Raw genomic sequence first — 27,517 nt, forward strand, 5'->3', positions numbered from 1 at the left:
TGTAAAATTAAGCCACCATCTTGGATGCATCTAGCCATCCTGTTCCCATTGGAGTGTGAAACCTGAAGGTTGAACGGATCCCACTTCTCTCCGTCTAGATATAATCAGTCATATCATTCTGGGCCAGCTTTGGGCCTGATGGTAAGATATGGAAGATAATCGTAGGCTCTTTCACACTATGAACCCAGTGTGGAACCTAGATTATTTCATAGGCGTTCACACTGCTCCTGACTGCCCTTGGTACAGTTTGTGGGTGAAAGGGGGGCACCCAAAATCTCACTTGACCCAGTGTATTTTGCCATACAGTCCAGTGTCCTGCCATGCAGGAATATACAACCAACGAACTGAAGTATGTCCATCCAACCTCTGTTTAAAGACCTCGAAAGAAGATCATGACTCTGTCCTACAGAATCCTGTGATTGGTAGTTTGATGAGGCACCAGAGCCCTCTGACAGACCAGGCTGAATTCCCAACTGAACTACAAATCCCAGGATTCAATATGATGGAACCATGACAGTTAAAGTGGTATCAAACTGCTTTATTTCTGCATCCTTTATCTATGAAATCTTATGTTACAACTTCTTTCATACAGTTAGTCTCAAAAGTCCTACAAGATCCCTTTGTATATTGATATTCCAGACTAACACAGCTATGTCTGGAAACTAGAACTGAATATAGTTTTTTGAATATGGTGCACCAAATATTTGCATAATGGAATAATGGTGAAAGTGATATGGGTTCAGTCTGTAATCCCAATCTCTGTTTAGGTGCCTAACTACAAATAAACGGAAAGGCTTCCTCTTTGTGCTTAAAGCCGTTTCTCATTATTTGATTATTGCTAGTGTTTGTTCTACCTTTTTCTGGCCCCAAGAGCTCTAGCAAATACCACTGACGATAATATTTTTGACCTGTTCCATAGTAATTTTTTTTGTTAAAAAATACAACAATAACACACAGAGACACACACACAAAACCTTCTCCGCTTTGGCTGGCAGGCCTCCCGGAAATTTGCTGGAAGTTAGTGTGGTGGAATCTTTTTAAAGAAAAGATTTTTCCACTTCATGTTATATATATATATATATAACATGAAGTGGAAAAATCTTATATATATATATATATATTATATATATTGCTTGCTGAATCCAGACTCTAGCTTTTGTAAAACAAAGGAAAGCCCAATTTTTAGCAATGGAGAATTATTAGAGTGACTTTTGCAGCCCAGCTTATATTAGTTGCAATTTAAAATCTGATGAGATTAAATTGCTAAATTCATATAATTCATAGAGGTTGTTGATTTTTTAAAATAATTTGGGTTTAGGGCCCGTTTTCAAAGGTGGCTTCAGTTACAGGTAGAGTTGCCAGAGGGAATTTCATTGTGTTTGTCACACAATGAGGTAACAAGCAACACCTGATGAAATTACCTGTTTTATGCAGCCAGTGTGACATAGTGGTTTGAATGTTGGACTATGGTTCTGGAGACAAGGGTTCAATTCCTGGCTCGACCATGAAACCCACTGGTGATGATGGGCATGTCACACGCTGTCAGCGTCAGGGAAAGGCAATGGCAAACCCCCTCTGAACAGTTCTTGCCAAGAAAACCCCATGATAGGTTTGCCTTAGGTTTGCCATAAATTGGAAAACAACTTGAAGCCACACAACAATAAATACAAGCATTAAAGGTACAGTAGCCCTCCCCAGTTTTGACTGTGGCAACCCTAATTCTTTTTTCTTTTCTTTTTTTTTTTTTTTGGTGTGTTTTTTAGGCTATGTGGCTGTGTTCTGGAAGAATTTAGTCCTGATATTTTGCCTGCATCTATGGCTGGCATCTCTGAAGATGGCAGCCACAGATGTAGGCAAAACGTCAGGAATAAATTCTTCCAGAATACAGCCACATAGTCCAAAAACCCCACAAAAAACTATGGATGCCAGCTGTGAAAGCCTTTGACTTCACACTAATTCTGGGTGTTTAGCCAGGGCTTCCCATGGGATATGCATGTACTGGCCACCCCTGTTGGCGTATGTAAGAAGTTGCTGTTTGCAGGGAAAGGTTCATCCAGATCAGTGGAAATAATTTTATCTCCAGTGTACAGCGGTCATGCACTGCAAAGGTATTGCACTGTAATTGCTAGACCCTAGGATCCAGAAATGAGGTACTGCAGCAAATCAGTAAATGCAGTGTAGTTATTGCCCAGGTTTGGTCTGACCTGGAATTCTTAACAATCTTTCCATGTCAAGAGAAACCAATAGGTTGCCTGGGCCTTAGAGGTTGCCCAAGAACAGCCTACATCTGCATCATAGACCAGGGAATCCTACATGTTGGTGAGTCACCATATGAGTCAGTAGCTGATGGTTCCTCCTTCTAGACCAGTGATTCCCAAACTTTAGTCCTCTAGGTATTTTGGACTTCAGATCCCAGAAGCCCCAGCCAATGTGGCCTGTACTCTGGAATTCTGGGATCTCAAGTCCAAAACATCTGGAGGACAAATGTTTGGGAATCACTGTTCTTCAGTTTGCAGCTCCTGGCAGCATGCAGCTAGAAAAGGATGGCCCTACTGTTAGTCAGGGTGCGACTTTGGGTGTCATGGAAAGATAGCAAATAACTGTGTGTTGGTATTTTTTTATTGTTGGGGATAGAGAGAGATGATGTTGTATGCCTTCAGGTTGTTTTCCACTTACGGCAAACCTAAGACCCTAAAATGGGGTTTTCTTGGTAAGATTTGTTCTTAGGGCGATCAAGGGAAATCATTTTCTCTGGTTTACTATGGCTACTTCCATTCCTATTGGTTTTTTTGGTTTTCTTTGCAGCTCCAGTCCAATTTGGAATTATATTCTGAATATATTGGTTGCTGTGGTGGTGGTGTGCCTTCAAGTCATTTCCAACTCATGGCCCTGGAGATCCTGCATAGTGTAGTAGTTTGACTGTTTTGCCATTCAAGGATGGTTAGTATGGGATTTTGGAGGCAACGGCTGTTTACTTTTGCTGTTGTAGCCAGGCACAAACGGCTGTTGTAGGATCAGTCAGGGCAAATTCCCGTTGATTCCCATTGTTTCAAACTTGATTGTATTGTTTACTGCAGATAAATGTAGCGGCTTAACACTGAAAGCCTCATGTTTCCTGTTCTTTGAGGTTCCACTTGCATCATTTTGAACTTTATGCAACAGAAGAGGAAGAAATGGATTTTGCAATCCAAGTGGGAATTCCAATGTGTTAGCAGTAGGATTACTATTGTGGGTAGGGTTGGGTTAGCTGTAGGGTTTAATGGCCCAGGTAGTAGGTATCCTATACCTATCTGGGCTTCTCCCACACCTTTTAAAGATCGAGGTTTTCAGGTTCTTTAAAAGATGCGGCAGAAGCCTGGATTGGGAACAGGATGCCTATTGTCTGGGCATAGGGGTGTTCAATAAAACCCACATATTTAAATTTACATCCTGCGTCTAGCGTTGGAGGAAAGGCAGTGTGATAATCTCCTATGTTGCTTCTCCTTTGTTGCATCATGTTTAATCAATAAACAACATACTGTACATCATTCCATCCCTCCATGGATTGGGTGGGACAAACAAGTCCCCCAATGGCAAAACCAAAGTTGATTTGTTGAGATAATTTTTGTCCTGATGTACATACACTAAGAACAGTAACATAGTAAAGAGCTGCAGCTATGTTTACAATTCTTTAGCTGACAGTGTTTTATCATGCGTTTTGTAGTTGCTGTGTGCCTTTGGGCCCATTCACCATATGGAAATAACCCATTTTGCAACATTCACACTGGCCCTGAATGTACTCGCCACAGTTTGCAGGGTGAGTGAAAATCCCACTTAGCCAGGTGCATTTTGCACTGAGTACCTAACCACGTCTTTTTTTTACAGCAAGAACGATCCGGATCTTCAGTAGTGTGAATGCGCTACCATAGTGGGTTGGACTGGATGGCCCTTGCGGTCTCTTCCAACTCTATGATTCTGTGGATCTCTGGGATTGTTCTCGGCCATGAGGTGCCACCATGCTGATGCAAACAGCACCAGTGTGAATTCTGGACCGGGTTAAAATGACTTGCAGAGATTTGATCCCAGTAAATGTAGTGGGAACATCAATTCAGTATCGCATCATCACAGAGATCCACATCTCCTCGGTACAAAAAGTAACTCTGAATGGCAGGTCCTTTCCAATTTATGGCAACCCTAAGGCAAACCTATCACTGGGGTTTCTTGGCAAGATTTGTTCACAGGAGGTTTGCCATTGCCTTCCCCTGAGGCTGAGAGAATGTGACTTGTCCAAGCTTACCCATTGGGTTTCATGGCTGAGCTGGGGACTGAACCCTAGTCTCCAGAGTCCAACACTCAAACCACTGCTCCACACTGCCTACATTGTAGGATTAATTCTCGGCAGATTCTGTATCAAAGCATGAATCTGGAGGACTATCATCCTGGATTTCAGATTCATTTCCATTTATATCGGGGCAAATTTTTCATGTGATGTCTTTTAATGGGGTTAGCTGCACCTTTATCTTGTATTTTATATGTACAGTACTGTAGTTTAAACTGTTTTAAACTTTGCAATACAATTGCCTAATATAACGTTTTTGTACCATGTATTGTTTCCACTGTATTTTGTTTTAATCTTACATTGTAAGCCACCCTGTTTCTTATACTGGGAGAAAGATGGGATATTAAGGGAAAGTAAAAAAAGTACGTAATTGGAAACTGGACCCAATCCTTGGTCATTATTTCCAATTTAGATTTGTTCTGTCACTTCCATGGACATCTTTGGAAGCTTCATGTAAACCTCCCTTTGCCTCTTCCTTACGGTCAAAGAGCATGTGATAGCTCAAATGAATTTCTGTTCCCAAACATACTGTGTAGTTTTTGATAGGAAGTAACAGCAAGCAAAAGGAACTACATGTTTAGCTTTACTGTCCATTTCAGACTATTGGCTCGACACATCTTTCTTTTCTTCCTGCCCAAATCTCTGAAAATAAGTTTGTATAAATATCCGTGTACTTTCTACTAGTAGAGTCCAGAGATGTAGTGGATGTTGACAGCATTATTTTTAGACTGGCCCCAGAAGTGATTTCTGCTTTGACTGTAGTGTGATATGCATCTTTGAATGTTCTACAATTTCTTTATCATGGGTAGTGGATTTGCTTTAGCTATGATTTAGTGTGATGTCTGAATTAACATGCCAGAGTTAACAGTTGTTACTCTTACTACCTGAGTGATGAAGTGGAAAAATAATACTTGGGGAGGATTGATACTGGATTATTTGGTTTTTGGATATATGAAGGTTGCAGTAAAATGGTCTTTTAGAATAGAAAATATGGCCAATTTGACCTGATGTGCTCAAAACCTTTCATAAAGCTACAGCATTTATTATCCAATTGTTTCTGTTGTTATTGTTGTAGGGGCAACTCTTGCCATTGAAGGCTAACCCAGAAGAAATACCCTCCTTCAGTGATATACAGACCTGATGAAGATACAACCATGGGTAAGGTTCTGTTTATTTCTTGTTTTTGTATGGTTTGGACGTATGGTTGATTTGTTGGGCTTTCTGGTGCTTTGGTGTACTGCACATGCTCTTACTCAAGTGAGAGTTTGCGTTTGTTATTGTATGTTAGACTAGTTAAAGAGACAACAGCTTGAATAAGATAGAGGGAAGGAGACCCAAGGACTCCACTAGTCAGTTTGGTGCTGAAGAGAGATTAGGATCTGGGACAGCGATTGTTGGAAAGTAGGAGCAAAAGGTTCATGATCATGACAGTAGTTCTATATCAAGAATAGGGTGGGAATAATACATTCTTCTATATATGTATCTATATATATATAACTGGGATGCAGTGGTTTAGTGGTTAAAATGCCAATTCTGATGATCGGAAGATCAGAAAGTTGGCACTTCGAGGCTCGAGTGCTGCATGATGGGATGAGCTCATGTCACTAGTCCCAGCTTCTGCCAACCTAGCAGTTCGAAAGCATGCAAATGCAAGTAGGTAAATAGGTACCACTTTGGTGGGAAGGTAACAGTGTTTGCTGCAGTCATGCTGTCCGGTAGTGTTTCTGGGCATGTGCAAGAGGTGACACCCCAGAAGGGGGGTGACACCCAACTGGCCCCTCACTCCCGTGGGTGCTCCTTGGGCCTGCGCAAGTGCCCCTAAGGGCTACACGGGTGCCATTTTGTCTCCTCAGGGCTGCGTGGATGTTGCTTGGGCCTGCGTAGACACCATTTCAGTTTCCCAGAGCTGCACAGGCACTCCTCAGGCCTGCATGGGTGCCCCTAGGGGCCGTGCATGCACTCCTGTGGCCCCCCTGGGTGCCATTTTGGCTCGTGTGGGCGTTCTCTACCCTGGAAGCAGGAAGTCCTGTTGCCAGAAGGCCCACCCCCCGAGGTCCCACCCCCTGCACCGGGTGTTACCCAGTGCAGGACGTCCACTGACGTTGGCCACATGACCACCAGATTCATCTTCAGACAATGCTGGCTCTTCAGCTAAGTAACCGAAATGAACACTGTCTACCATCTATTATGGCCAGGCATTCATGTCAGGGGACTGCCTTTACCTATATAAGGTCAAGTTGCTTTATTACTGAAGCTGGACCTGACATGAGTCTGGTTAAGACAACCCAGTTTGTAATTCTACTTTGAGTGCTGCAGCATGTCACTTAAGGTAATAATATTCTTTGCAGAAAGTGGAAAAAATTACTTTTGGACTGTGGCTCTCAGAATCCTCCAACCAGCCTAATGGGTGAGGCAAAAGCAACTTTTTTTCAAGCTCTCTTTCTTTGGTGCAGCTGTTTGTTGCTTCTAGCCACCAGAGTTTGGATCTGTGGGAAGTTCCGTAGCGTAGCATTGCAGGGCTTCCTTGATCTTCAGAGTTCTTCTTGACTTTCACCATAGGCTTCAACCTTCCCCAGTTTTCCCCCCTTACTGCTAATGCAAGCTGGAGGGCATTAAGCTGGAAAATGCTGACCATTGGTGGGAGCTTCTAGCCCTATTGATGGTTAATGTCTGCTAATGTGAATCTTCACATTTCATGTGTTTTACCCACCACTTTAGGAGATACCATACTATGGATAGTTTGGTGAGAATGCTTACTGAGCATGCAGGGGGCATTTGTGGGTTCTGGAGTCTGTATTCCAGGAGGGGTTATTCTTGCAGGTTTTATTAAATTAGAAGTTACATTTCTGGCTGATCTTATGCCTTGTGTGATCTACATTCTCTAACTAAATGGGAATTCTAGAGTCAAAGCGTTTGAGGTGTACTTCAGAAATAACAGTGAGAAAGCTCCTTGGTAACAATTGTAAATATAAATGGATATTGAATTAACTTTACTCCCACAGCCCCATTGGCATGCCAAAGCAGGTGATGCTGGTTGCTGGTTGGCAATATGAGGATTGTAAAGAATCCTCTGTGAAGAAAATCAGTGTTTATTTTTAACCATGAGTGGGTGGAGTTTTGATCTCTAAGCAGGAGACTCTTTGAAGTATAAATAGTAACAACGAGGCTAATTATCCAGGTGTACAGGTTCTGTCTCCATATTCTGGATCATAAACCGTGAAACTGGAAAAGAACCGACCTGGCCAGTTTCCCCATAACCTGCACTGATCAAGATTCTGAACAAAGCTACCATTCAGTGATTATTTTCATTTTGCACCTAGACACTGATGGATCAAATGGAACACAAATCTTGGAAATCCTGTTGTTTGGTCTTGCAAAATCCCAAACCAGCATAAAGTAGCTTTACTGGCTCGGAATATGAGGTTCACTTGTAGCCCCAAAAGTAACTTCAAGTTTCAATTCATTGTAATCCAGCAGCCTTCTTCCTCCACACAGTGATTAAATAGTTGCCCTAGAAAGGTTCAGAAGCAGGACTTTAAGGTGACATGTCCTTCCTATGGGTGTCTACCAGCCAGTGACAGTCAGTGGCATACTGATTCCAAACATAGACATGTTGTTCTGGTCCTGATCATGACTTGGCCTATGACAAAATGTGTGTGTGTGTGTGTGTGCTCTAGGATGGAGAAAAGGGTCCCAAGGGTCACTATCATTTGGGTGTCAAAATACAGTTTAAGATACAGAATCTCAAAGAGAAGCTAAGGTGAAATACAGTGAGACTCTTCTAAATTTTGGGCAATCTGCTAGTGGTACTAGCTGATAATCCCATATCTGAAATGCTTGGGACTAGAAGTATTTCGGAGCTGGGATTCTTTTGGATGTTGTAGTGTAGTATGTCCTGTACTGTATTTTTGAGGATGGAAGGAGATATAATAATAATAATAAAGTTTATTATTATCTTTTCCGCGTTGATGAAAGCGGTGTACAGAACAAAAGAATACAACAATACAGCAGTACAGAATAAAAATACAATATATACATAATGATAAAACTGTATAACAATTACAAATACAATTTAAAAACTATTAAACCAAATCAAAGCCAGCTGAGCTGATGAGCCATGATGCAAAATACATATAGGAAGGAACCACATGATAACAGAGCACATGGGGGAAAGCTTGATGGAAAAAATAGGTCTTAAGTTTCTTTTTAAAGAGATCCAGGGAGGTGATGGAGCGGAGCTCATCGGGAAGGGTGTTCCAAATTTTGGGGGCCGAGATAGAAAAGGCCCTTTGCGAAGTCGATGCATATTTTGCAGTCGGAACCCTCAACAGGTTCTTCCCGGCTGACCTGAGTGTGCGGGGCGGATTATATGGGGAGAGGCGGTCCTCCAAGTAACCTGGGCCCAAGCCATGTAGGGCTTTATAGATAATTACCAACACCTTGTATTGCGCCTGGAAGCGAATGGGCAGCCAATGGACATCTTGTAAGATGGGTGTTATGTGGTCAGCCCTGGAACAGCCAGCGATGAGTCTCGCAGCCATATTCTGCACTAATTGAAGCTTCCGGGTTTGGTACAAAGGTTGCCCCATGTAGAGCGCATTACAGAAATCCAATCGAGAGGTTACCAGAGCATGTACCACAGTTTCAAGGTCCCCCCGGCCCAGGTAGGGTCACAGCTGGCATATCAGCCGAAGCTGATAACAGGCGCTTCTGACCATCGCATCCACTTGAGATGTCAATTGGAGTGACAAGTCCAGAAGCACTCCCAAGCTGCGAATAGAGTCCTTAAGGGGGAGCGTGACCCCATTTAGGACAGGTGGAAAAATTTCACTACTCGGGCCCAGGGAGCCTATCACTAGTACTTCCGTTTTCTCTGGATTCAGACTGAGTTTGTTTTCCCTCATCCAGCCCATTACCGACTCTAAGCAGGCATTTAGAGGAGAGATACCATCCCTAGTCACTGCATCAGTCAGGGACACAGAGAAACATATCTGGGTGTCATCAGCATATTGATAACACCACGCCCCGTGTCTCCGGATGATCTTGCCCAGTGGTTTCATGTAAATGTTAAATAGCATGGGAGACAAAATAGCTCCTTGAGGGACACCAGATGTAAGTTCCCTCTTGTCGGAGCAAGAGTCCCCCAGCTGCACCATCTGGAATCTACCCGAGAGGTAGGAACGGAACCACTGGAGCGCAGTGCCCCCAATACCCAACTCCCTCAGGCGTTCCAGAAGGATACCATGGTTGATGGTATTGAAAGCCACTGAGATGTCCAAAAGCACTAACAGGGACACACTACCCCTGTCCATGCCCAGACGGAGGTCATCGACTAAGGCGACCATGGCAGTCTCAACTCCATAGCCCGCCCGGAAGCCGGTTTGAAATCAGTCTAGAAAATCCGTTTCATCCAAGATCGCTTGGAGTTGGAAGGCAACCGCTCTCTCGATCACCTTCCCCAAAAAAGGCAGCAGCAACACAGGTTGATAGTTATTTCGTATCAGGGGGTCTAAGGAGGGCTTTTCTAGCAGAGGTCTGACTACTGAAGAAAGAGGCTCCTCCCTCCCCAACTGTCATCTTTCGGCCTCTGAGGGAGAGAGAAGGCTGGCCCAGTTCCATCAGGGGCTGGCCTGAAGAAAGAGGCTCCTCCCTCCCTAACTGTCATCTTTCGGCCTCTGAGGGAGAGAGAAGGCTGGCCCAGTTCCATCAGGGGCTAGCCTGAAGAAAGAGGCTCCTCCCTCCCTAACTGTCATCTTTCGGCCTCTGAGGGAGAGAGAAGGCTGGCCCAGTTCCATCAGGGGCTAGCCTGAAGAAAGAGGCTCCTCCCTCCCTAACTGTCATCTTTCGGCCTCTGGGGGAGAGAGTAGGCTGGCCCAGTTCCATCAGGGGCTAGCCTGAAGAAAGAGGCTCCTCCCTCCCTAACTGTCATCTTTCGGCCTCTGAGGGAGAGAGTAGGCTGGCCCAGTTCCATCAGGGGCTAGCCTGAAGAAGAAGAGCCCTCCCTCCGGTCCATCTGCCTTGGTCCAGGCCTCAGAGGGAGAGAAGAATGCTGGACCTGATTCCCTCCCCCCCTCACCATTCCCTTCTCCTTTTGTGTCGTGTCTTTTAGATTGTAAGCCTGTGGGCAGGGAACTGTCTGTTATCCCCTCTATTGTAAACCGCTCAGATTCCCAGTGATTGGGCGGTATATAAATAAAACCTATTATTATTATTATTATTATTATTATTATTGCTAATTTGAAGCTGGATGGAAATTGCCCCTCGCTAAAGGATGAATTAATTATGTGGCACAGTATAGATGTTACTGCAATTCCCCCCTGGGCCATCAACCATGAAGGGCAAGGATCGAGAGAGCATGTCATCTTTCTAACACTACCAAGAATCTTGTCCACTTCCTCAGTATTCCCAAACTCAAAGTGATCCAGTTTAATTGAGTCCACGGAAGCTCTGGATGCCTCTCTTATAGGCTCTGAAGAAATACTGGCATCGAGATCAGCCCTTATCCGAGAAATTTTATCTGCGAAGAAGTTGTTAAATTAATCACAACAGGCTTTTGATGGTTCTAAAATAGGGTTCAGGGAGGGGGGCAGATGTGTTAGCTCCCTCACTACCCTGAACAGCTCTGCCAGACGTGACTCCGCAGACGCAATACGTGGAGCATAAAATGAATGTTTTGCTGCACTTATTGCCACTCCGTAAGCCTTCAAAAGAGACTCAAGGAGTGTCTTGTCGGATAAGTGCTGGTGTCTTCGCCAGTTGCGCTCTAGTTGTTGCACAGCCCGCTTCATTTCCCTGAGATCTTCCGATATGAGAGATGCAAGGCTGGAGAGACACATGGCCAGAGAGAGAAGTGAGGATCTGTGAAATGATGAGCATCCAAATGTAGTGCTTGGTGTGAATGCATGCCTCTCACCATTTCACAGATCCTTGCATCTCTCTCCAGCCTTGTGTCTCTCTCCCGCATAGTACATACAGTGCAGGTATGTACTACGCTACTTGTATTCCAAAATATCCAAAATATTCCAAAATCTAAGCCCGAAAGCATTGTGTATTTGTTTTTGTTTTAAATAAAAATGATTAACCAATTAAAAAATCTTGAAAGACATGCATCATACTCCAGTGTATTAATACAGATGGACACTGTGTTATGAAATGAGAAAGCTTTATGGAAATTATGGAAACCCCCTCTGAAGAAACCCGCCAAGGAACCCGTGATAGGTTTGCCTTAAGTTGGAAATGACTAGAAGGCACACAACAACAACAACAGAAGCACCCATAGATTCATAACCTTTTGAATGAAAAGATAAAGTGTAGATGTTTCATCCTTCACATAGCATGTTGGAAGCACAAAATGTTGATGTAGTCAAGTCTTGCTGCAAGCTCTCTCTGTGTGAAGCTTTCCAGAGTTTAGGCAAGAGTGAGTTTAGTAGTAGTCAAGGAAACATAACCCACTCCAACTTTTTCCCCAGGGCTGCTCTGTATTTAGGTTAGTGTGGCTATTGTTGTCATAGCAGTGGATTACAAACTACTATGGTTTTTCTTTAACAGTAGGGGAATCTCATCTGGGAAGGAGGGAGGGAAATCCTTATATGAAAATGCACAATTACCTCTTCGATGGTATCCCAGAGACCAAGTGTGTGTGCACTGAGAAAAAACAGCTATGCAAGTATTTTCTTATTACAGATTGAGATTCTTATTATAGATTGGGATGGATTTTTTTTTTCTCCTTCACAGCATGTGTTGTGTGTGGGCTGAGTGAAATATATTTCTGAAATGGTTCACTCCTTGTCATTTTCCACTTTATTGTAACTGGAGAATCATGGCTCAACCATGGAAACCCACTGGAGACCTTGCCACACTAGATGAATCCCACTCAGAAACGGGATTTAAAAGTAGAAAAACCCCACAAATGTGGGATGTTTTTTAGACGACGTTGCTTCCAAAGAGCAACAATGCAAAAATAATGTTCCCAAAAGTAAAAAGGTGTTGTTTTTGTTGACTTTCTTTTGCTTTATTTCCGCATTATTGCTCTTTGGCACAAAAGTGTCTGAAAAACATCCTACATTTTTCTACTTTTAAAATCCCATTTCTGGGATTCATCAAGTGTGATAAGGTCCTGGGTAACCTTGGGCAAGTCACACACCCGCTCAGCCTCAGAAGATGGCAATAGCAAACACCCTTTGAAGAAACTTGCCAAGAAAACCCCATGATAGGTTCACCTTATGGTCTCCATACAACGGAAGCGTCTTGAAGGCACACAACAGCAACAACATATATGTAAATCAAGCTTGGTAAAGTTACTCTTTGGGACCAAAGCACTTACAATCCTGCATATATCAGGGAAGATTCAGGGAGTTTTAAGCTGTTGCCACAATACAGAATTAATGCACTTTGATACTCCTTTATCTGCCATGGCTCCATACTATGAAATCCTGGGCTTTATAGGGGTTTTTTGTGTGTTTAAACTATGGTCACATCTTCAAGAGATCTTCATTATATGTATGCAAATATCCCAAAATCCAAAACACTTCTGGTCCCAAGCATTTCAGATAAGAGAAACTTGACCTGTATTTCAAATAGACAAGACTGTGACTTTGACCATAGAATGCCCTCCTCACTATTTTTTTCTGACAAATAGTTTTTTCAGTGACTTTGCATTCTCCATCAGAATGAATGCAGAATCTCTTATTTACATCAAGGCAACTAGATGTCCTCCTTTTCCAGGACATATCCTACATTTCAACCTTCTGTCCAGGGGGAATTTCAAAATTTCCTCCATTTCGAGCATGACTAAGAAGCATGAATTTACATTTATATTAGTGTTCTTAGCTTTTATTTTGTAATGTCATACATTTTCCTTGAATGCCCTACATCAGGGGTAGGCAACCTTTTTGAGCCGGGGGCCGGGTTGCTGTCCCTCAGACAACTGGGGGGCCGAAGCCAAAAAATAAATAATTAAATGATTTTTAAAATAAATAAATAAACCAGGACAAATGTAGGACAAAAAATTCAAATGGAGGACTTTTTTTAAAAAAAATGGAGGGCACGCTAAAAAATTTGCTGATTTTTAAAATAATGTTAATATAAATGTATGTTTTGGTGGCTTCTATAGACAATTGCCCCGCTTGCCCCTCCCTTGCCCGCCTCCTCCTGATAGGCCAAAGGCCCCACACCCTCACACGAGAGGCCAAAGGCTCCGGCGGCAATCGGCGGCAGGACCAGGTGGGGGCCGGTCCCAAGGCCTTGCCGGGCCGCATCCGGCCCACGGGCCGCAGGTTGCCTACCCCTGCCCTACATTTTGCAGTGCCTTGTCTTCCTTTGTGGTTATGACATCTGCATTTACATATAAGTCAAACCTGAGCTTCCTTTAGATCAGGGGTAGGCAACCTGCGGCCCGCGGGTCGGATGCGGCCCGGCGAGGCCTTGGGACCAGTCCCAGCCCGGTCCTGCCGCCGATTGCTGCCGGGGCCTTTGGCCTCTTGTGCGCAGGGGCAAGGGGGGCAATTGTCTATAGACGCCTCAGAAACATGCATTTATATTAACATTTTTTAAAAAATCAGCATTTTTTTTTTGCGTGTCCTCCACTTTTTTTTAAAAAAATGTCCACCATTTGAAAATGTTGTCCTACATTTGTCCCGGTTTATTTATTTATTTAATTTTTTAAAAAATTATTTAATTATTTATTTTTTGGCTTCGGCCCCCCAGTTGTCTGAGGGACAGCAACCCGGCCCCCGGCTCAAAATGGTTGCCTACCTCTGCTTTAGATATATCAAGTTCACAGATGGTTCTGTTGTATACCAATGAATGTGTACCTGTGTGTGCACACTCACTCAACTATTCCTTGGTGGTCCTTTTGCATGCAGTTTAAAATGTATATTACGAAAATATAATATCCTATACTATGTCCTCCTTTCTTTTCCTGGCCCCTGTCGTTTGCCCTCTAAATCTTTCAAAATGTGGCATCCCACCCCTTTCCCATTATTGATGGAAACAGATCCCTGGAACCTACTGCAAATTTCTTCTAACTAATAGCCTACTAGTGAAGCCAACAATAACAGAGCTGTCTAGACCATCTGAATGTTGCTAAGTTATTCCTCTGTCTCTCCCTGATTCCACCGCATTTGACAGCTGTTTGGGTGGTCTAATGTGACCCTGTTTCTTGTAGTTATTTTCTCATCCGGCTTGCAAATTGTGCTGTTGAACTAGGAAACCAAATTCTGGCTTTTTTTCTTCTTCTGCAGGCCGGAACATGGGCAGTTTTCAGGATTAGACCCACTGGAGTAGTGGCAAAACCAGTTTAAGGACAATACCCTGCTTTCAGCTAGCTGGGTGAACTAGAGACAGACGTGAGGCAATGGCATGGGAGATTGGTGAGATTCCCCACTTGGCCATGAAGCCCATTGGGTGACTGTGGACAAGTCACAGGCTCTCAGCCTCAGAGGGAAATCAGTGGCAAACCACCTCTGAACAACTCTTGCCAAGAAAACCCCATGATAGGTTCTCCTTAGGGTTGCCATATGCCAGAAACTACTTGAAGGCATAAAACAACAATAACAACAAAGTCCACATACCTCAGAGTATTCAGATTGCTCCCTTTTTTGGGGTGATTGGGCTACAAACCTTTGGCACAGCATGCTGGAGTTCATCATTGGAGGGAATGCTGCCATTTTTTCCTTCTTCAGTTGTTTACTTTTGTCGATTCAGCAAATGGAATGATATTTTCAACTCCAGAAATTTCTGCAGCTAGTTTCATATATTGCCCCTGAAGAAGGCCATTGAAATGCTTAGGTAGGCCAAAACTCATTTGGCTTGTTTCAAAACAAAAAAAATTTACAGAACAATTGGAGAAATAGTTCCCCTTTCTTTCTTGTGAAATTATAAGGGTATCAAATTAACCTAGGGGCTCTTTTTCTGACTTTTGCCTTGCTTCTGCCTCTGATTAACCCTTGAAGAATAAGCTGAATAAAGGAAGTGTTGTATCAGGGGAAATGCTTAGAGATGCAGTCTTATGCAGGCTTGCCAACAGCAAATCTCATTGAATGCAAGGAGACATGTTTCTCTAGGCATTACTAGTTTTGTACACTTTTACGAATGACTGGATCTGGGGAGAAGACTTGCAAGCAGGACCAATAGCAGTTATCATCTTATTCAGTTGACTATATGTCTTTCTCTTATTAAACTTTGCCCTAGCAATATAGCAGTGAGGTGTGAAAGCCACCGCTCTGGTTAGTACTTGGGTAGGAGACCACCACTGAATTCCAGATGCTGTAGGCTCTGTTTGAGAAGAAAAACTGGCAAAAGCACCTCTGAGTATTCCTTGCCTGAGAAAAACTTATGGAACATATGGGGTCACCTTAGGTCAGCAGGCAACTTGAAGGCACACACACACACTGTATAAAACCCAATGGGTTGTATTTGCAATAGCAGAACAGGATCGGGCTTTTTTAAATTGAACTTAAGTAATTAAACTCAAGTATTGTAAATCTTCACCTTTCCTCTTTCAGGCCAAGAGCAGAAAAACAAAATGAGGTCAATATAATGTGTGAGTGAACAAGCAAACCACATGAGTTCTCAAGAATGCCTTTAAAAGGGATGTTGTGGTGTAGCAGTCAGCAAAGGGGAAAATGCCACCTTCTTGAGGGTGGCAGAATGAAAGAGCTTCAATGATACAGGAAGGGGGGCATTTTTAAAATTTTTGAACTCTCTAGACTTTTTGTTATTAACTGCCCTTGAGTCAGCCATTGGCTCCTGGTGACCCTATGGATGAAACATCTCCAAGAACTCCTGTCCTCAGCCGCTCTGCTCAGGTCCTGCAGGCCCAGGCCTGTGTCCTCCCTGATTGAGTCTAACCATCTGGCATGTGGTCTTCCTCTTTTTCTGCTGCCTTCCATCTTTCCTAGCATCATTACCTTTTCTAATGATTCCTTTTCCTCATTATGTCACCAAAGTACAACAGCCACAATTTAGTCATCTTGGCTTTCAGAGAAGTTCAGGCTTGAAAACAATTTGTTTGTATTTTTGGCCATCCACGGTATCCTCATCACTCCTCTCCAGCACCCCATCTCCAATGAGTTTATTTTCTTCCTGTGAGCTTTCTTTACAGTCCCACTCTCACCTCTGTACATGGCAATGGGAAAGACAGTTGTTTGGATGATGCTCACTTGAGTGTTCAGGGTTATGTCTTTACACTTGATGATCTTATCCAGTTCTTTCATAGCTGCCCTTGCCAGCCCTAGTCTTCTCCTGATTTCTTGACTACAGTCTCTATTCTAATCAATATTTGAACCAAGTTATGGAAACTCTTTGACTATTTCAATTTTCTTGCTATCTAGGATGAATTCTTGTAGTTCTTCTGTGGTTATTATTTTTGCTTTTTAATGTTCAGCATTAATCCAACCTTGGCACCTCCTTGACCTTCTTCAGTAATTCAGGATTAGAATTCTACCCCAAAGTATATCACAGTAGAACTGCTCCCATTTGTGATGGAAGTTTTCCAAGTGTTTTCCTCATAATGCTGATACAGACGCAAGAGGCATTTGCAGGGTCTCCCGTCTCTTAGAAGTAGGAGGACAAGCCAGCATGGTGTAGTAGTTTTAAGTGGTGGACTCAAATACTGGGAGATCAGGGTTTGAATCCCTGCTAAGTCATGGAAACAATGTTAGGAGGAGATTCCAGCCAGGAAGCAGCTCACCAATAAGGACCTGACTTAGCCCTTGCATTGTGGCTTGCACTATCTTCTGGCTTTATGATGTGATGCTTGCTGGCATAAATCTCCTCCTAGTATTGTCAGTTCATTGATTGAGCCTAATACAGTCTCCTTCAGCAATTGTGCTTTCCTTTACCTTGAACCTTATGAAGGTGCTTGCGCTCACAACTATCCCAGGAAGGTTGTTCCAGAATATAATGTCTAATGAGCAGCACCCATTTTGGCACTGACCGTTTTCTCTTGTACTATTTACATACCTTAGATAAGTTTTCAGTAAGGGCTTTTATGAGGGATGTGGTGGCTTAGTGGTTAAGACACCAATTCTGATGATCGGAAGATTGGAAGGTTGCTAGTTCGAGGCCCAAGTGCTACATAATGGGGTGAGCTCCTGTCACTAGTCCCAACTTCCACCAACTTAGCAGTTCAAAAGCATGCGAATGCAAGTAGATAAATAGGTACCACTTTGGTGGGAAGGTAACAGCATTCAGTGTAGTCATGCTGGCCAGTAGCATCACTGGGTAGGTGTGAGGGATGACACCCCAGAAGCCCCCTGCTCCTGCATATTCTTCTTAGGCCTGTGCGGGAGCCATTTCAGCTTCTCAGGGCTGCTCAGGTACCATTTAGTCTCCTCAGGGCATGCAAATGCAAGTAGATAAATAGGTACCATTTCAGTGAGAAGGTAACAGTGTTTGGTGCAGTCATGCTGGCCACATGATCATCACAGCAGTCCTCAACTCTTGCTCTTCAGCTTAATAATGGAGATGAGCATCAACTCCTACAGTTGGTTATGACTAGACGTTCATGTCAAGGGACTACCTTTACTTTTTAAAGGGATTTTACAAGGTCCCCCTTCATATTCTGCTTTGGTCAGAGCTCACTTGGAATATTGTGTCCAGTTCTGGTCACCAGAATTCAAGAAAGATGCTGACAAGCTGGAGTGTGTCCAGAGGAAGGCGACTGAAATGATGAAAGGTCTGGAAACCAACAAGTCCTATGAGGACCAACTTAGGGAGCTGGGTAGGTTTAGCACATAGAAGAGAAGGTTCAGATATTGGAAGGGATGTCATATTGAGGATGGCTCAAGCTTGTGTTCTGCTGCTCCACAAGGACATGGAGCAATGGATGCAGACTACAGAAAAAGAGATTCCACCTAAACATTAGGAAGAACTTCCCGATAGTAAGAGCTGTTTGACAGCGGAACACACTTCCTCGGAGGGTGGTGAGGTCTCCTTCTTTTGAAAGTTTTATAAGCAGAGGCTGGATGACCATCTGTCAGGAGTGCTTTGATGGTGTCTTCCTGCATGGCAGGGGTTTGGACTGGTAGATGACCCTTGTGGTCTCTTCCAACTCTATGATTCTAGGGAGATTATCGCACTGGGTTCTGAGAACGTTCCTATCATCACGTGATGAGAACTTTCCTGGAACAGATATTACTGCATTAGTAAACTAGAACGTGATCAGAACGTGATCAGAACTGCATTTTACTGCACAGCGATTCCTTTTTCTTGAAACTGTTCTCAGAACGGTTTGCTGTATTACGTTTTATGGGCTGTGTTCTGATGACGTCGCCACTCAGAGGTTGGACGGCTCGGGAGAGGCGCTGCTCCCAGGAAAGAGGAAAAAGGGAGGCTTGGCTTACTGAAATCCCTCACCTCCCTTCCCCATAGGAATCAATCCAAAAACGGAGGTTAAAAAAGAGCAGAGAGCCCTTATGGGTCTTCATCTGAGGAGGCAGAGCTTGCTTGGCTATGGGGATGTCCTGCCATCTCTCCCTCTCCCCTCTTTCCCCATAGAAATCAATCCAAAAACGGAGCTTAAAGAGCAGAGAGCCCTATGGGTCTTCATCTGAGGAGGCAGAGCTTGCTTGGCTATGGGGATGTCCTGCCATCTCTCCCTCTCCCCTCTTTCCCCATAGAAATCAATCCAAAAACAGAGTTTAAAAAGAGCAGTGAGCCCTATGGGTCTTCATCTGGGGAGGCAGAGGTTGCTTGGCTATGGGGATGTCCTGCCATCTTTCCCTCTCCCCTCTTTCCCCATAGAAATCAATCCAAAAACGAAGTTTAAAATCTCTCCCAGATGCAGACCCAAAGGGCTTGCCTCTGCTCCTTTTAAACTCAGTTTTTGGATTGATTTCTATGGGGAAGGGAGGTGGGGGATTTCAGTAAGCCTAGGGACTCTGGCCGGGAGAGTGCTTCTCAGCCTCACTGAGAAGTCTTCCCTCCGAAGATTCCCTTGGGAGGGAAAGAAGGCAAGCCCCCCTCCCCATCTTGTCTTCCCTCCGAAGGGAGTCCGAGGATTCTCTTGGGAGGGAAGGAAGGCAAGCCCCTATAAAACGCTGGGGCTTCATATGCTGGCATATGTTTGAAGAAAATAGGATAAAACTTATGTAACTTGATGGGCCAAGGGCAGAGTCCCCTCCTTGGCAGCCTGGGCTTTAAGGGAGCTCCACAGAGGTCCCTTCAAGCGGAGGGAAAGGGAGGGGACTGGACCAAGGGGAGAGCCCCTGCAGCCATTGCAGCTCTTTAAACCGGTTAGAAAAGAAGAGTCCTCTGCTGTCATCCCATTTTCTCCTGTGTGTGTGCATGTAATGTGTGCCTTCAGGTTGTGAGCTTCCCTCCCCGCTTTAACTCTTGTCTGGCTCTTTGCTATGGAATTCTGGGAGTTGTTTGCTTGCTTTTGTGTGTTGCTCCAAACAGAGGAGCTTTTGTGGGTTCCTTCCTGGAGGGAAGGAGGAGAAGGTCCTGGGCATCGCTGCCATCCTTGCCTCCTGCAGGCTGCCAGCACAGGAGCCCCGCTGGACATGACACTAGAGGCCCCCGCAGAAGCAGCCAGACCCTCTCCCTCTTGTTCTCTGCTCTGGCCCCCCTGTTTCCCTCTCTCTTTCTCTCTCTTTCCCTTCTTTCCTCTTCTCTCACTTGTCCCAACTTTCCTCCCTTCCCTCCCTCCTTCTTTCCCCCCTCACACACACACACCTTCCCTCACTGCAGTCGCTCACCTGCCTGCCTCCCTCCCTGTCATTCTTTCAGCCAATCAGGAGACGGAGGAATGAGAGAACGGATTTGAGAACAGATAAGAATATCGCACACACCTCTGTTGGAACGTTCTCATCACGTTTCAGCTCTCTGGGAACACATTCATATCTGTACCCTCCTGGAACACATTTGGAACACATTTAAGCGTTCTGAGAACCCGATTGGAACACATACGTGCGGTATACTCAAATGCGTTCCGTTCTCAACACGTGATGAGAACGGTCTCAGAACCCAGTGCGATAATCTCCTAGGTTGCTGCTTGCCTGCCTTTCTAAAGGTATTCCAGGGACTCCTGTAGAGATGCTGCTTTTCCGCTTGCATTTGCTGGTCAGTTTGTGTACTTTGGAAGTCATTTGTTACAAAAGTTTGCCGGACATTTCCCTCGAGTTTTGGAGAAACTCTGTCAAAACAGAGTCTCAAAGAACAGCACAAACGTGCTCTGGTTGTTCTCAAAAAGCATCTCTTGGGAGGTGTTGCATTCATTCCTGATCATCATCCCACAGCTACCAGGCCTTCTTTTGTGGCCATGGTTGAATCCTCTGCACTGGCTGTTCAAACGTTGCACCCCATTCTCTCAGGGAAGCCTTTTGAGAGGATCCCAAGAGTCACAATTTAACGCCTGTTGGGAAGTGTCAGCTCCTGCACAAGCCCTTTGCCAAACAGGGCTGAAAGTTGTGATGATTTTGCAACAATACATCTTGAATTCTGTGTGTCTGCCTTGAAGGACTGGGAGTCAAGAACTATATCCATCAGTCTTTGCTGGAAAAAGGTTTTAAATATTTTTAAAACACACTTGGGGATTGTCTGAAGGAGTGTTCCTGTTGTTTATTTTAGCTTTCAGAGAGAGCCCAGGAGAAAAAGGGGTTTCCCCAAATACAAATGCTTTGGGAGTTCAAGTGGAATGGGGAGTGATCCTTCATGCATCTGTATGATATCTCTTGTTAGCTCACCGCACAGGATTGCTTAGGGAGGTAGAATAGCACCAAGACATACATTTATGGAATATTTCAGACTGATATTTTAACAATTTTGGGCCAGAACCAATGCAAGACAGACAGAGAGTGGAGAGAGGCAGTGTTTTCATGTAGAAAAGAAACATGTTTGTGTTTGCATTGGCTCATCTTCTTTTTCCACGACAGATTGATGTGATATCCATAGCTGTTTGGGCCAGCTGTGAGAGCATAATCCTAGCTCCCTAATCCCCATAGTTAGAAGACTGCGCTAAGGATGATAGAGAATCTTGGCTTGAGCAGAGTATTCTTTCTTCCATCCCATGAAATCAGGAGTCATCTTCCTTGTCAAACCATCTGCAGAGGAGATGGTATAAATGCCCAGTTTCCTGTTAACTCCCTAACACTCCCTAGAATCTATTAGGAAATTTACCAGATTTTCCATTCTACCACAATGATATACACAACATTTAAAAAAAATGTAATGAAGAATAGTTCTTTTGAACTGACAACAAGATCAACAATGTGCAACTGTATAAATAATATGAAGTGTTCTGTTTAAACATTTTTATCTTTGTGCACAATTCATTCCAGTTGCAGACTGGTGGCCTTTCTCCTAAAAATGTCAATTCTCACCATTGCCTTAAAAAAAAGGTACATGTGGCACAGCCTTACTATTAAGGGTCTTATTAGCAGTTCTCAGTACTAAGAATAAGATATATCATTTTAAAGTATACAGCACTGTGTAAATTTATAGTGCTATAAAAATAAAGCTGCACAATAATAATAATAATAATAATAATAATAATAATGGCGTGCAGTGAAAAGGCCTTGAAGGATTCCAAAAGAGGAAAGGCTCCATTTAAAACAGAGATGAGCAACATTTGGTGGTTTGATGACCAATTTCTCTATATCCAGCATCCACTGGGGTCTGCACCAACCCCCTTCCATATGAAAACACATGAAAAACAAAACAAAACAAAACTGAAAGCAGACATAAATCTGCTTCTGGAGTTGTTAATAATACATTAAAAATTTCTAGATCAAGGGAAGTAATAGGACCACTCTATTCTGCTTTGGTCAGGCCTCACTTGAAATACTGTGCCCAGTTTTGGGCACCACAATTCAGAAAGGACATTGAGAATCTGGAGCATGTCCAAAGGAGGGCCACCAAAATGGTGAAAGGTCTGGAAACCATGTCTTCTGAGGAACAACTTAGGGAGCTGGGTATATTTAGCGTGGGGAAGAGAAGGTTAAGAGGTGATATGATAACCTTGTTTAAATATTTGGAGCGATGTCATATTGAGAATGGAGTAAGCTTATTTTCTGCTGCTCCAGAGATTAGGACATGGGGCAATGGATCAAAACTATAGGAAAAGAGATTCCACCTAAACATTAGGAAGAATTTTCTGATGTTAAGAGCTGTTTGACAGTGGAATACGCTCCTTTGGAATGTAGTATATTCTCCTCCTTTGGAGGCTTTTAAACAGAGAGTGAATAGCCATCAGTCGGGAGTGCTTTGATTGTGTATTCCTGCATGGCAGGAGGGTTGGACTGGATGGTCCTTCTGGTCTTTTCCAGCTGTATGGTTCTATTATTCTTTTTGCTAGAAATAAAAAGATACAGAATTAATTTTTCCAGCAAAAGGATGGGGGGTGGGGGGTGGGCCTGAGGGCTGAGAGAGGTTTGGAGAAATAAAAGTAGCATTTGGGGAATGTATGCGGCCCATGGACTATTTTCATCTATTCATCTATCTTCTTTTACTTGCAGACGAAGAGGCAGCTATCAATTCTATTATGAAGGATCTTGCTGCCCTGGGCAAATGCGGGGGTCTCTTGGACAGCAACAGGAACAAAAACCATGTCCATTCTAACAAACAGGTGAGTGGTGCCTCTAGGAATCCCCTTCTGCAGTGCATCAACTACATATTGTTGAAAGGTTGTGTTTGGTTATGAAATATTGCTTTGGAATTACAGTGGAAGAAGCATAATATTCACTGACATCTATTAATGACCCCCAAAGCACAGGATGCACACTGCCCTTTCCCCATAGTGTGATAACTTAGTTTATTTGCTCAAGTCATGTGTTCAGGGCAAAAGCATTTCTGGTGGATGTGTAAAAATTGTTTTAGCCTTGGCGTGGAAACAGATATTACTTTGACAAATGACATTGCTATTTGCTAGGATAATATAGACCAATGGAAAGAGGTACTTGCAATGAAGAATCAATAGGAAGAGTGTAAATAATAAGTCCTGCATCCTTCCATGTCCACATGCATGTTCAGAAAGTTTGAAGGTTCCTCAACAGCTGTGGCAGTGTCCAGTAGCCCAACCAGGGTTTGATGGTCTTGATAGGATTCATGTTTCACGAACAGAGGCTAGCAAGGCAGAGTGTGCATGAATCATTTGAGAATAAATTGATGTCAGGATTGATTGAGATTCCACCTCAACATTAGCAGGAACTTCCATCCTGACAGTAAGGGCTGTTTGACAGTGGAACACTCTCCTTTGGAGTGTAGTGGAATCTCCTTCTTTAGAGGTCTTCAAACAGAGGCTGGAAGGCCATCTGTCAGGGATGCTTTGATTGAGATTTCCTGCATGGCAGGGGGTTGGACTGGATGGCCCTTGTGGTCTCTTCCAACTCTACGATTCTATGATTCTATGATTGAAAGGCTGCTTCCTTTCCGTACATTTGTTTTCTGAAGCTAAAAACGTTCTGAGAGCCAGTATTGTGTAATGGTTTCAATATGGCTGTGGCAGACCATGGTTTAAGTCCCCACTTGATCATGGAAACCCATAATCACACTCTGTCATCCTCAGAGGAAGGCAATGACAAACCTCCTCCAAAAATATTGCCAAGAAAATGCCATGGTAGATTCACCTTAGTGTTACCATAAGTTGGAAAGGACTTGACAGCATACAAAAACAGCAACAAGTATTATTATTATTATTATAGTTTATTTATATAGCGCTATAAGTTTACACAGAGCTTTACATAGTCATCAACCACGATACAGATAAAACCTGCCTATGGTGTACAATTTAAAATCAAAAGCAGCAAAAATTATAAAATAACAAGTTATAATAATACAATGTGTAAAAAATACATAGCAAATAATAATAATAATCAAATAACACGGCAATTCACACTAGCGATAAAAAGTGAAGAAATGGATAGCAATTCACAGCAACAGTAAAAAATGCATAGCAATTAACATGGCAAAACAGATACAATAGGATATTTATCCCCATTCTCAACCGTCCCAGTCCTGAAAAAACAATATTAAACAGCTTCGGCTGTTGCCTTGGTGGCAGCCTCCCAGTTTGGCTTGGAGCTGGATGGTGGTCTTCAAGGCAGGACATGTATCAGTGTTCCTCAAATATTTGGCTGATCTCCACTCCTCTTCCAAAGTTATTGCAACTTTACCTTCTGCTTTCTGCACCTTTGTGTGATTTGTTTTTGCAGCTCACCTGACAAACATTTCAGCAAACAGCCTATTAGAATACTCTGACAGTCTAAGTAATCTCCACTCTGTGAAGTCGAAGGCTTTCACGGCCAGCATCCATAATTTTTGTGGGTTTTTTGGGGGTATGAGGCTGTGTTCGAGAAGAGTTCTTCTAGAACATGGCCTCATAGCTCAAACAAACAAACAAACAAAAACCCAAACTCTCCACTCTGTTTCTCCTCTACCCTCCTCTTCCTTGTAACAGTGTATGCCCACGGTCACACAGTTGCATTGTTTATCCTACCTTGTAAGACTGCCTGTTGCATTCAGGAATAATATACAGTGCAGTGATGACACATTTTCAGTTTATCTGTATTAGCTTTTTCCAACCTGTGAGCTACAAGAGGAGTAGGAAATGTGTGCTATCCCAGGGGGAATGCAATCCCGGGGGGGGGGCATTTTCTGACCCCCCCTGACCTCCCTGGAGACCCATTGAAACACCCAAATCACCCTCCTGCATATTTTTTTTCAGCTGAAAAATGGCCAAAGAACTAAAAACAGAAACTAAAATTGCTACAAAAATGTGGCAGTGTGACCTCACTCCCCTTCCAGCCTCCTCCTGGTCATGTTGTTTGGGGAATTCTACAAGACGCAGTCTAAAAAAAGATCCCCCCCCCCCCCAAGTTGTTCTAGGAAAGGGCTGCTTTCCTCTTCTAAGCAGTGACAGAGGTTGGCACAGACATGGCTTAATGCATCCATGGGTATTTCCCACTCTTGTGTCAGGCCTCTGGCTGCCTGTTATCCAAGATGCATCAAATGCTTCTGTCTTGATTGGGTTCTCTTTTGTGATGAGCTACACACAGAAAATAGTTGGTTCCTCTTTTTGTCCAGTCCAGCTTTGACATAACAGCTATCTTCAAATATCTGAAGGAATGTCACGTAGAAGATGGGGTGATCTTGTTTTCTCCTGCTCCAGAGACCGGAACATGAATCAGTGGATTCAAATTACAAGAAAAGAGGTTCTGCAGAAACATTAGGAAGAACCTTTTTACAGTGGTTAGATAGATTGTGTCAGAGACTGCTGTACTTTCCATCTTTGGAGATTTTAAACAGAGGTTGAATGGGCATATTTCAGTAGTGCTTTAGTTGTGTATTCTTGCATGGCAGAATGGGGTTGGACTGGATGCCCTTGTGGTCTCTTCCAATTCTATGACTGCATTCTCTGGGTTTCATTATATGCAGCAGGGAATGCTGCATGAGATCATGATTCACCTCATTCAGAGAGGCTTTGTTATTTTTCTGATTTTTCCAACATTGCCCCTAATCAAAACCAGCTGATATTTAGTGAATATTGTGGAGAGGTTTGTTACTTGCTCTCTGGGTGTGTGCATACACAGGGGCACACATGGATACAGGCAACCACATGTACATCAAAATATCAGTCATCATAGCCCCCCCCCCCCCCCCCAATGTGGCAAGTCCATCTCTTTCTTGGTGTTGTTTTCAAAGGTATAGCCACGTTAGTCTACTGAATCAGTATGTAGAGAGATCTTGTAGCAGCCTTAGAAACTAACTCAAAGAAAGAAGTTGACAGCGTGAGCAGTGTTGCCAACAAGCCTCGATGGTATTCCCTGGGATGTTTTACCAAAATCCCTGCAATTCCCCAATATTTGTTAATATTATTCAATCAAAATCTCCGGGAAGAAATTAATTAATTCCGCGGCAATTGGTAATACTGAGCGTGAGCTTTCTTAGACTAAAGTCTACTTCCTCAGATAAATGTATCTGAGAAGTAGACTTTAATCTACGAAAGCTCATGCTGCCAACTTATTTCTTTCAGTTCGTTTCTAAGGTACTACAAGTTCTCTCTACAATACATATTGGTGTTGTTTCATAAAAGACTGATATATTTAGCAATAATTCCAATGACAATTTAGGCATTAGGCTTGCTCTTTTTCTTATCCTTAGAGATGGTTTCATGGAAGATGGATGTCCCAGTAGCTAGTAATCCTGGTGGTTATGTGGAACATCCATATCTAGAAATGCAGAGTTGCTTTTCAGTCTCCGTTGTGATGTAGCAACAGCAAGGGAGAGGTTTGTTCTCCTGGAGAGCTTCGCTTAACCATTTACCTTGTAGCCATTTACATGAGAAATAAGATGTTGGACCCTCAGGTCCAGATCTAATAGGCTGGCCACCTTTTATTTTCATTAAAAAAATTGAAGCACCACTTGTATCTTTTGTTCAGTGTGGAATGTGGAAAGGTTATTTGGGTAAAATCAAATTTTAGTCCCAAATACAGTAGTGAATCTATGAGAACTTGAATAAGGATTTACCACTTCTCATTGATGCAGTGGGTCTACTTCAGTTGGAACAAACAATTTGATTTAGGCCTTGGACTACAATTCTCAGAAACTTCTAGTCACCATTGTACTTCCGAAGAAGAATAGCATTTTTATGATTTATATATCCCTAAAAATCTACTGATGAATTAGAACACTTTTTTAAATTTTCAAGTTTTAACTTAAACTGTTAAGTTTTCAGTTTCTTTTTCTTTTTTAATCATTTTTCAGCCAATTAAACTGTTCAATGTTGCAGCCTTATGAAAAAGATTTGGGGCAAGCAAAGAACTAAGACTAACAGTGCATATGAATGATTAATGCACATGCATGATTACTGTGAGAAGTAAACCCCATGTGGTATAGTAGTTTGAGCATTGGGCAACGACTCTGGAGACCAGAGTTTAATTCCCTACTCAGCCATGGAAAGCCACTGGAGAAACTTGGGCAAGTCACATATTCTCAGCCCCAGAAAACCCCATGATGGATTCACTTTAGGGTCAGAAACAATTTGAAGGCACACAACAATGACAACAAAGCTCCATGTAAATGTGTGTAGGATTGCCTCCAAATTTGCCTCCTCCTTTTTCCAGAAGTGAAAAGGACTGGCACCTCTGTCCTTCTTTGCTTCTCTCTGCCTGGTTTATTGGGCATCTGCCCTTCTCATCCCTTTATGTTGTTGAAGTTAATAGAAAGATAGAATCATAGAGTTGGAAGAGACCACAAGGG

The 27,517-nt window shown here is 43.1% G+C and overlaps 1 protein-coding gene across 4 annotated transcripts in view; it reads left to right on the forward strand.

The window, feature by feature from the left end:
• LOC149310092 (mitogen-activated protein kinase kinase kinase 3-like) overlaps positions 1-27,517 on the forward strand; it is a 97,068-nt gene that overhangs the window by 32,778 nt on the left and 36,773 nt on the right. For all 4 annotated transcript variants that reach the window (XM_089533673.1, XM_089533676.1, XM_089533674.1 and 1 more), the window contains exons 2-3: positions 5,394-5,476; positions 22,777-22,886. In XM_089533673.1, coding sequence (XP_089389799.1) covers positions 5,473-5,476; positions 22,777-22,886 — 114 coding nt within the window. In that variant the 5' untranslated portion in view covers positions 5,394-5,472. The remainder of the gene's footprint in view (positions 1-5,393; positions 5,477-22,776; positions 22,887-27,517) is intronic.

Source organism: Sceloporus occidentalis, unplaced genomic scaffold, assembly GCF_023333645.1.
Source record: "Sceloporus occidentalis isolate IW3139 unplaced genomic scaffold, rSceOcc1.0.p SCAF_7, whole genome shotgun sequence".
Lineage (NCBI taxonomy): Eukaryota > Metazoa > Chordata > Lepidosauria > Squamata > Phrynosomatidae > Sceloporus > Sceloporus occidentalis.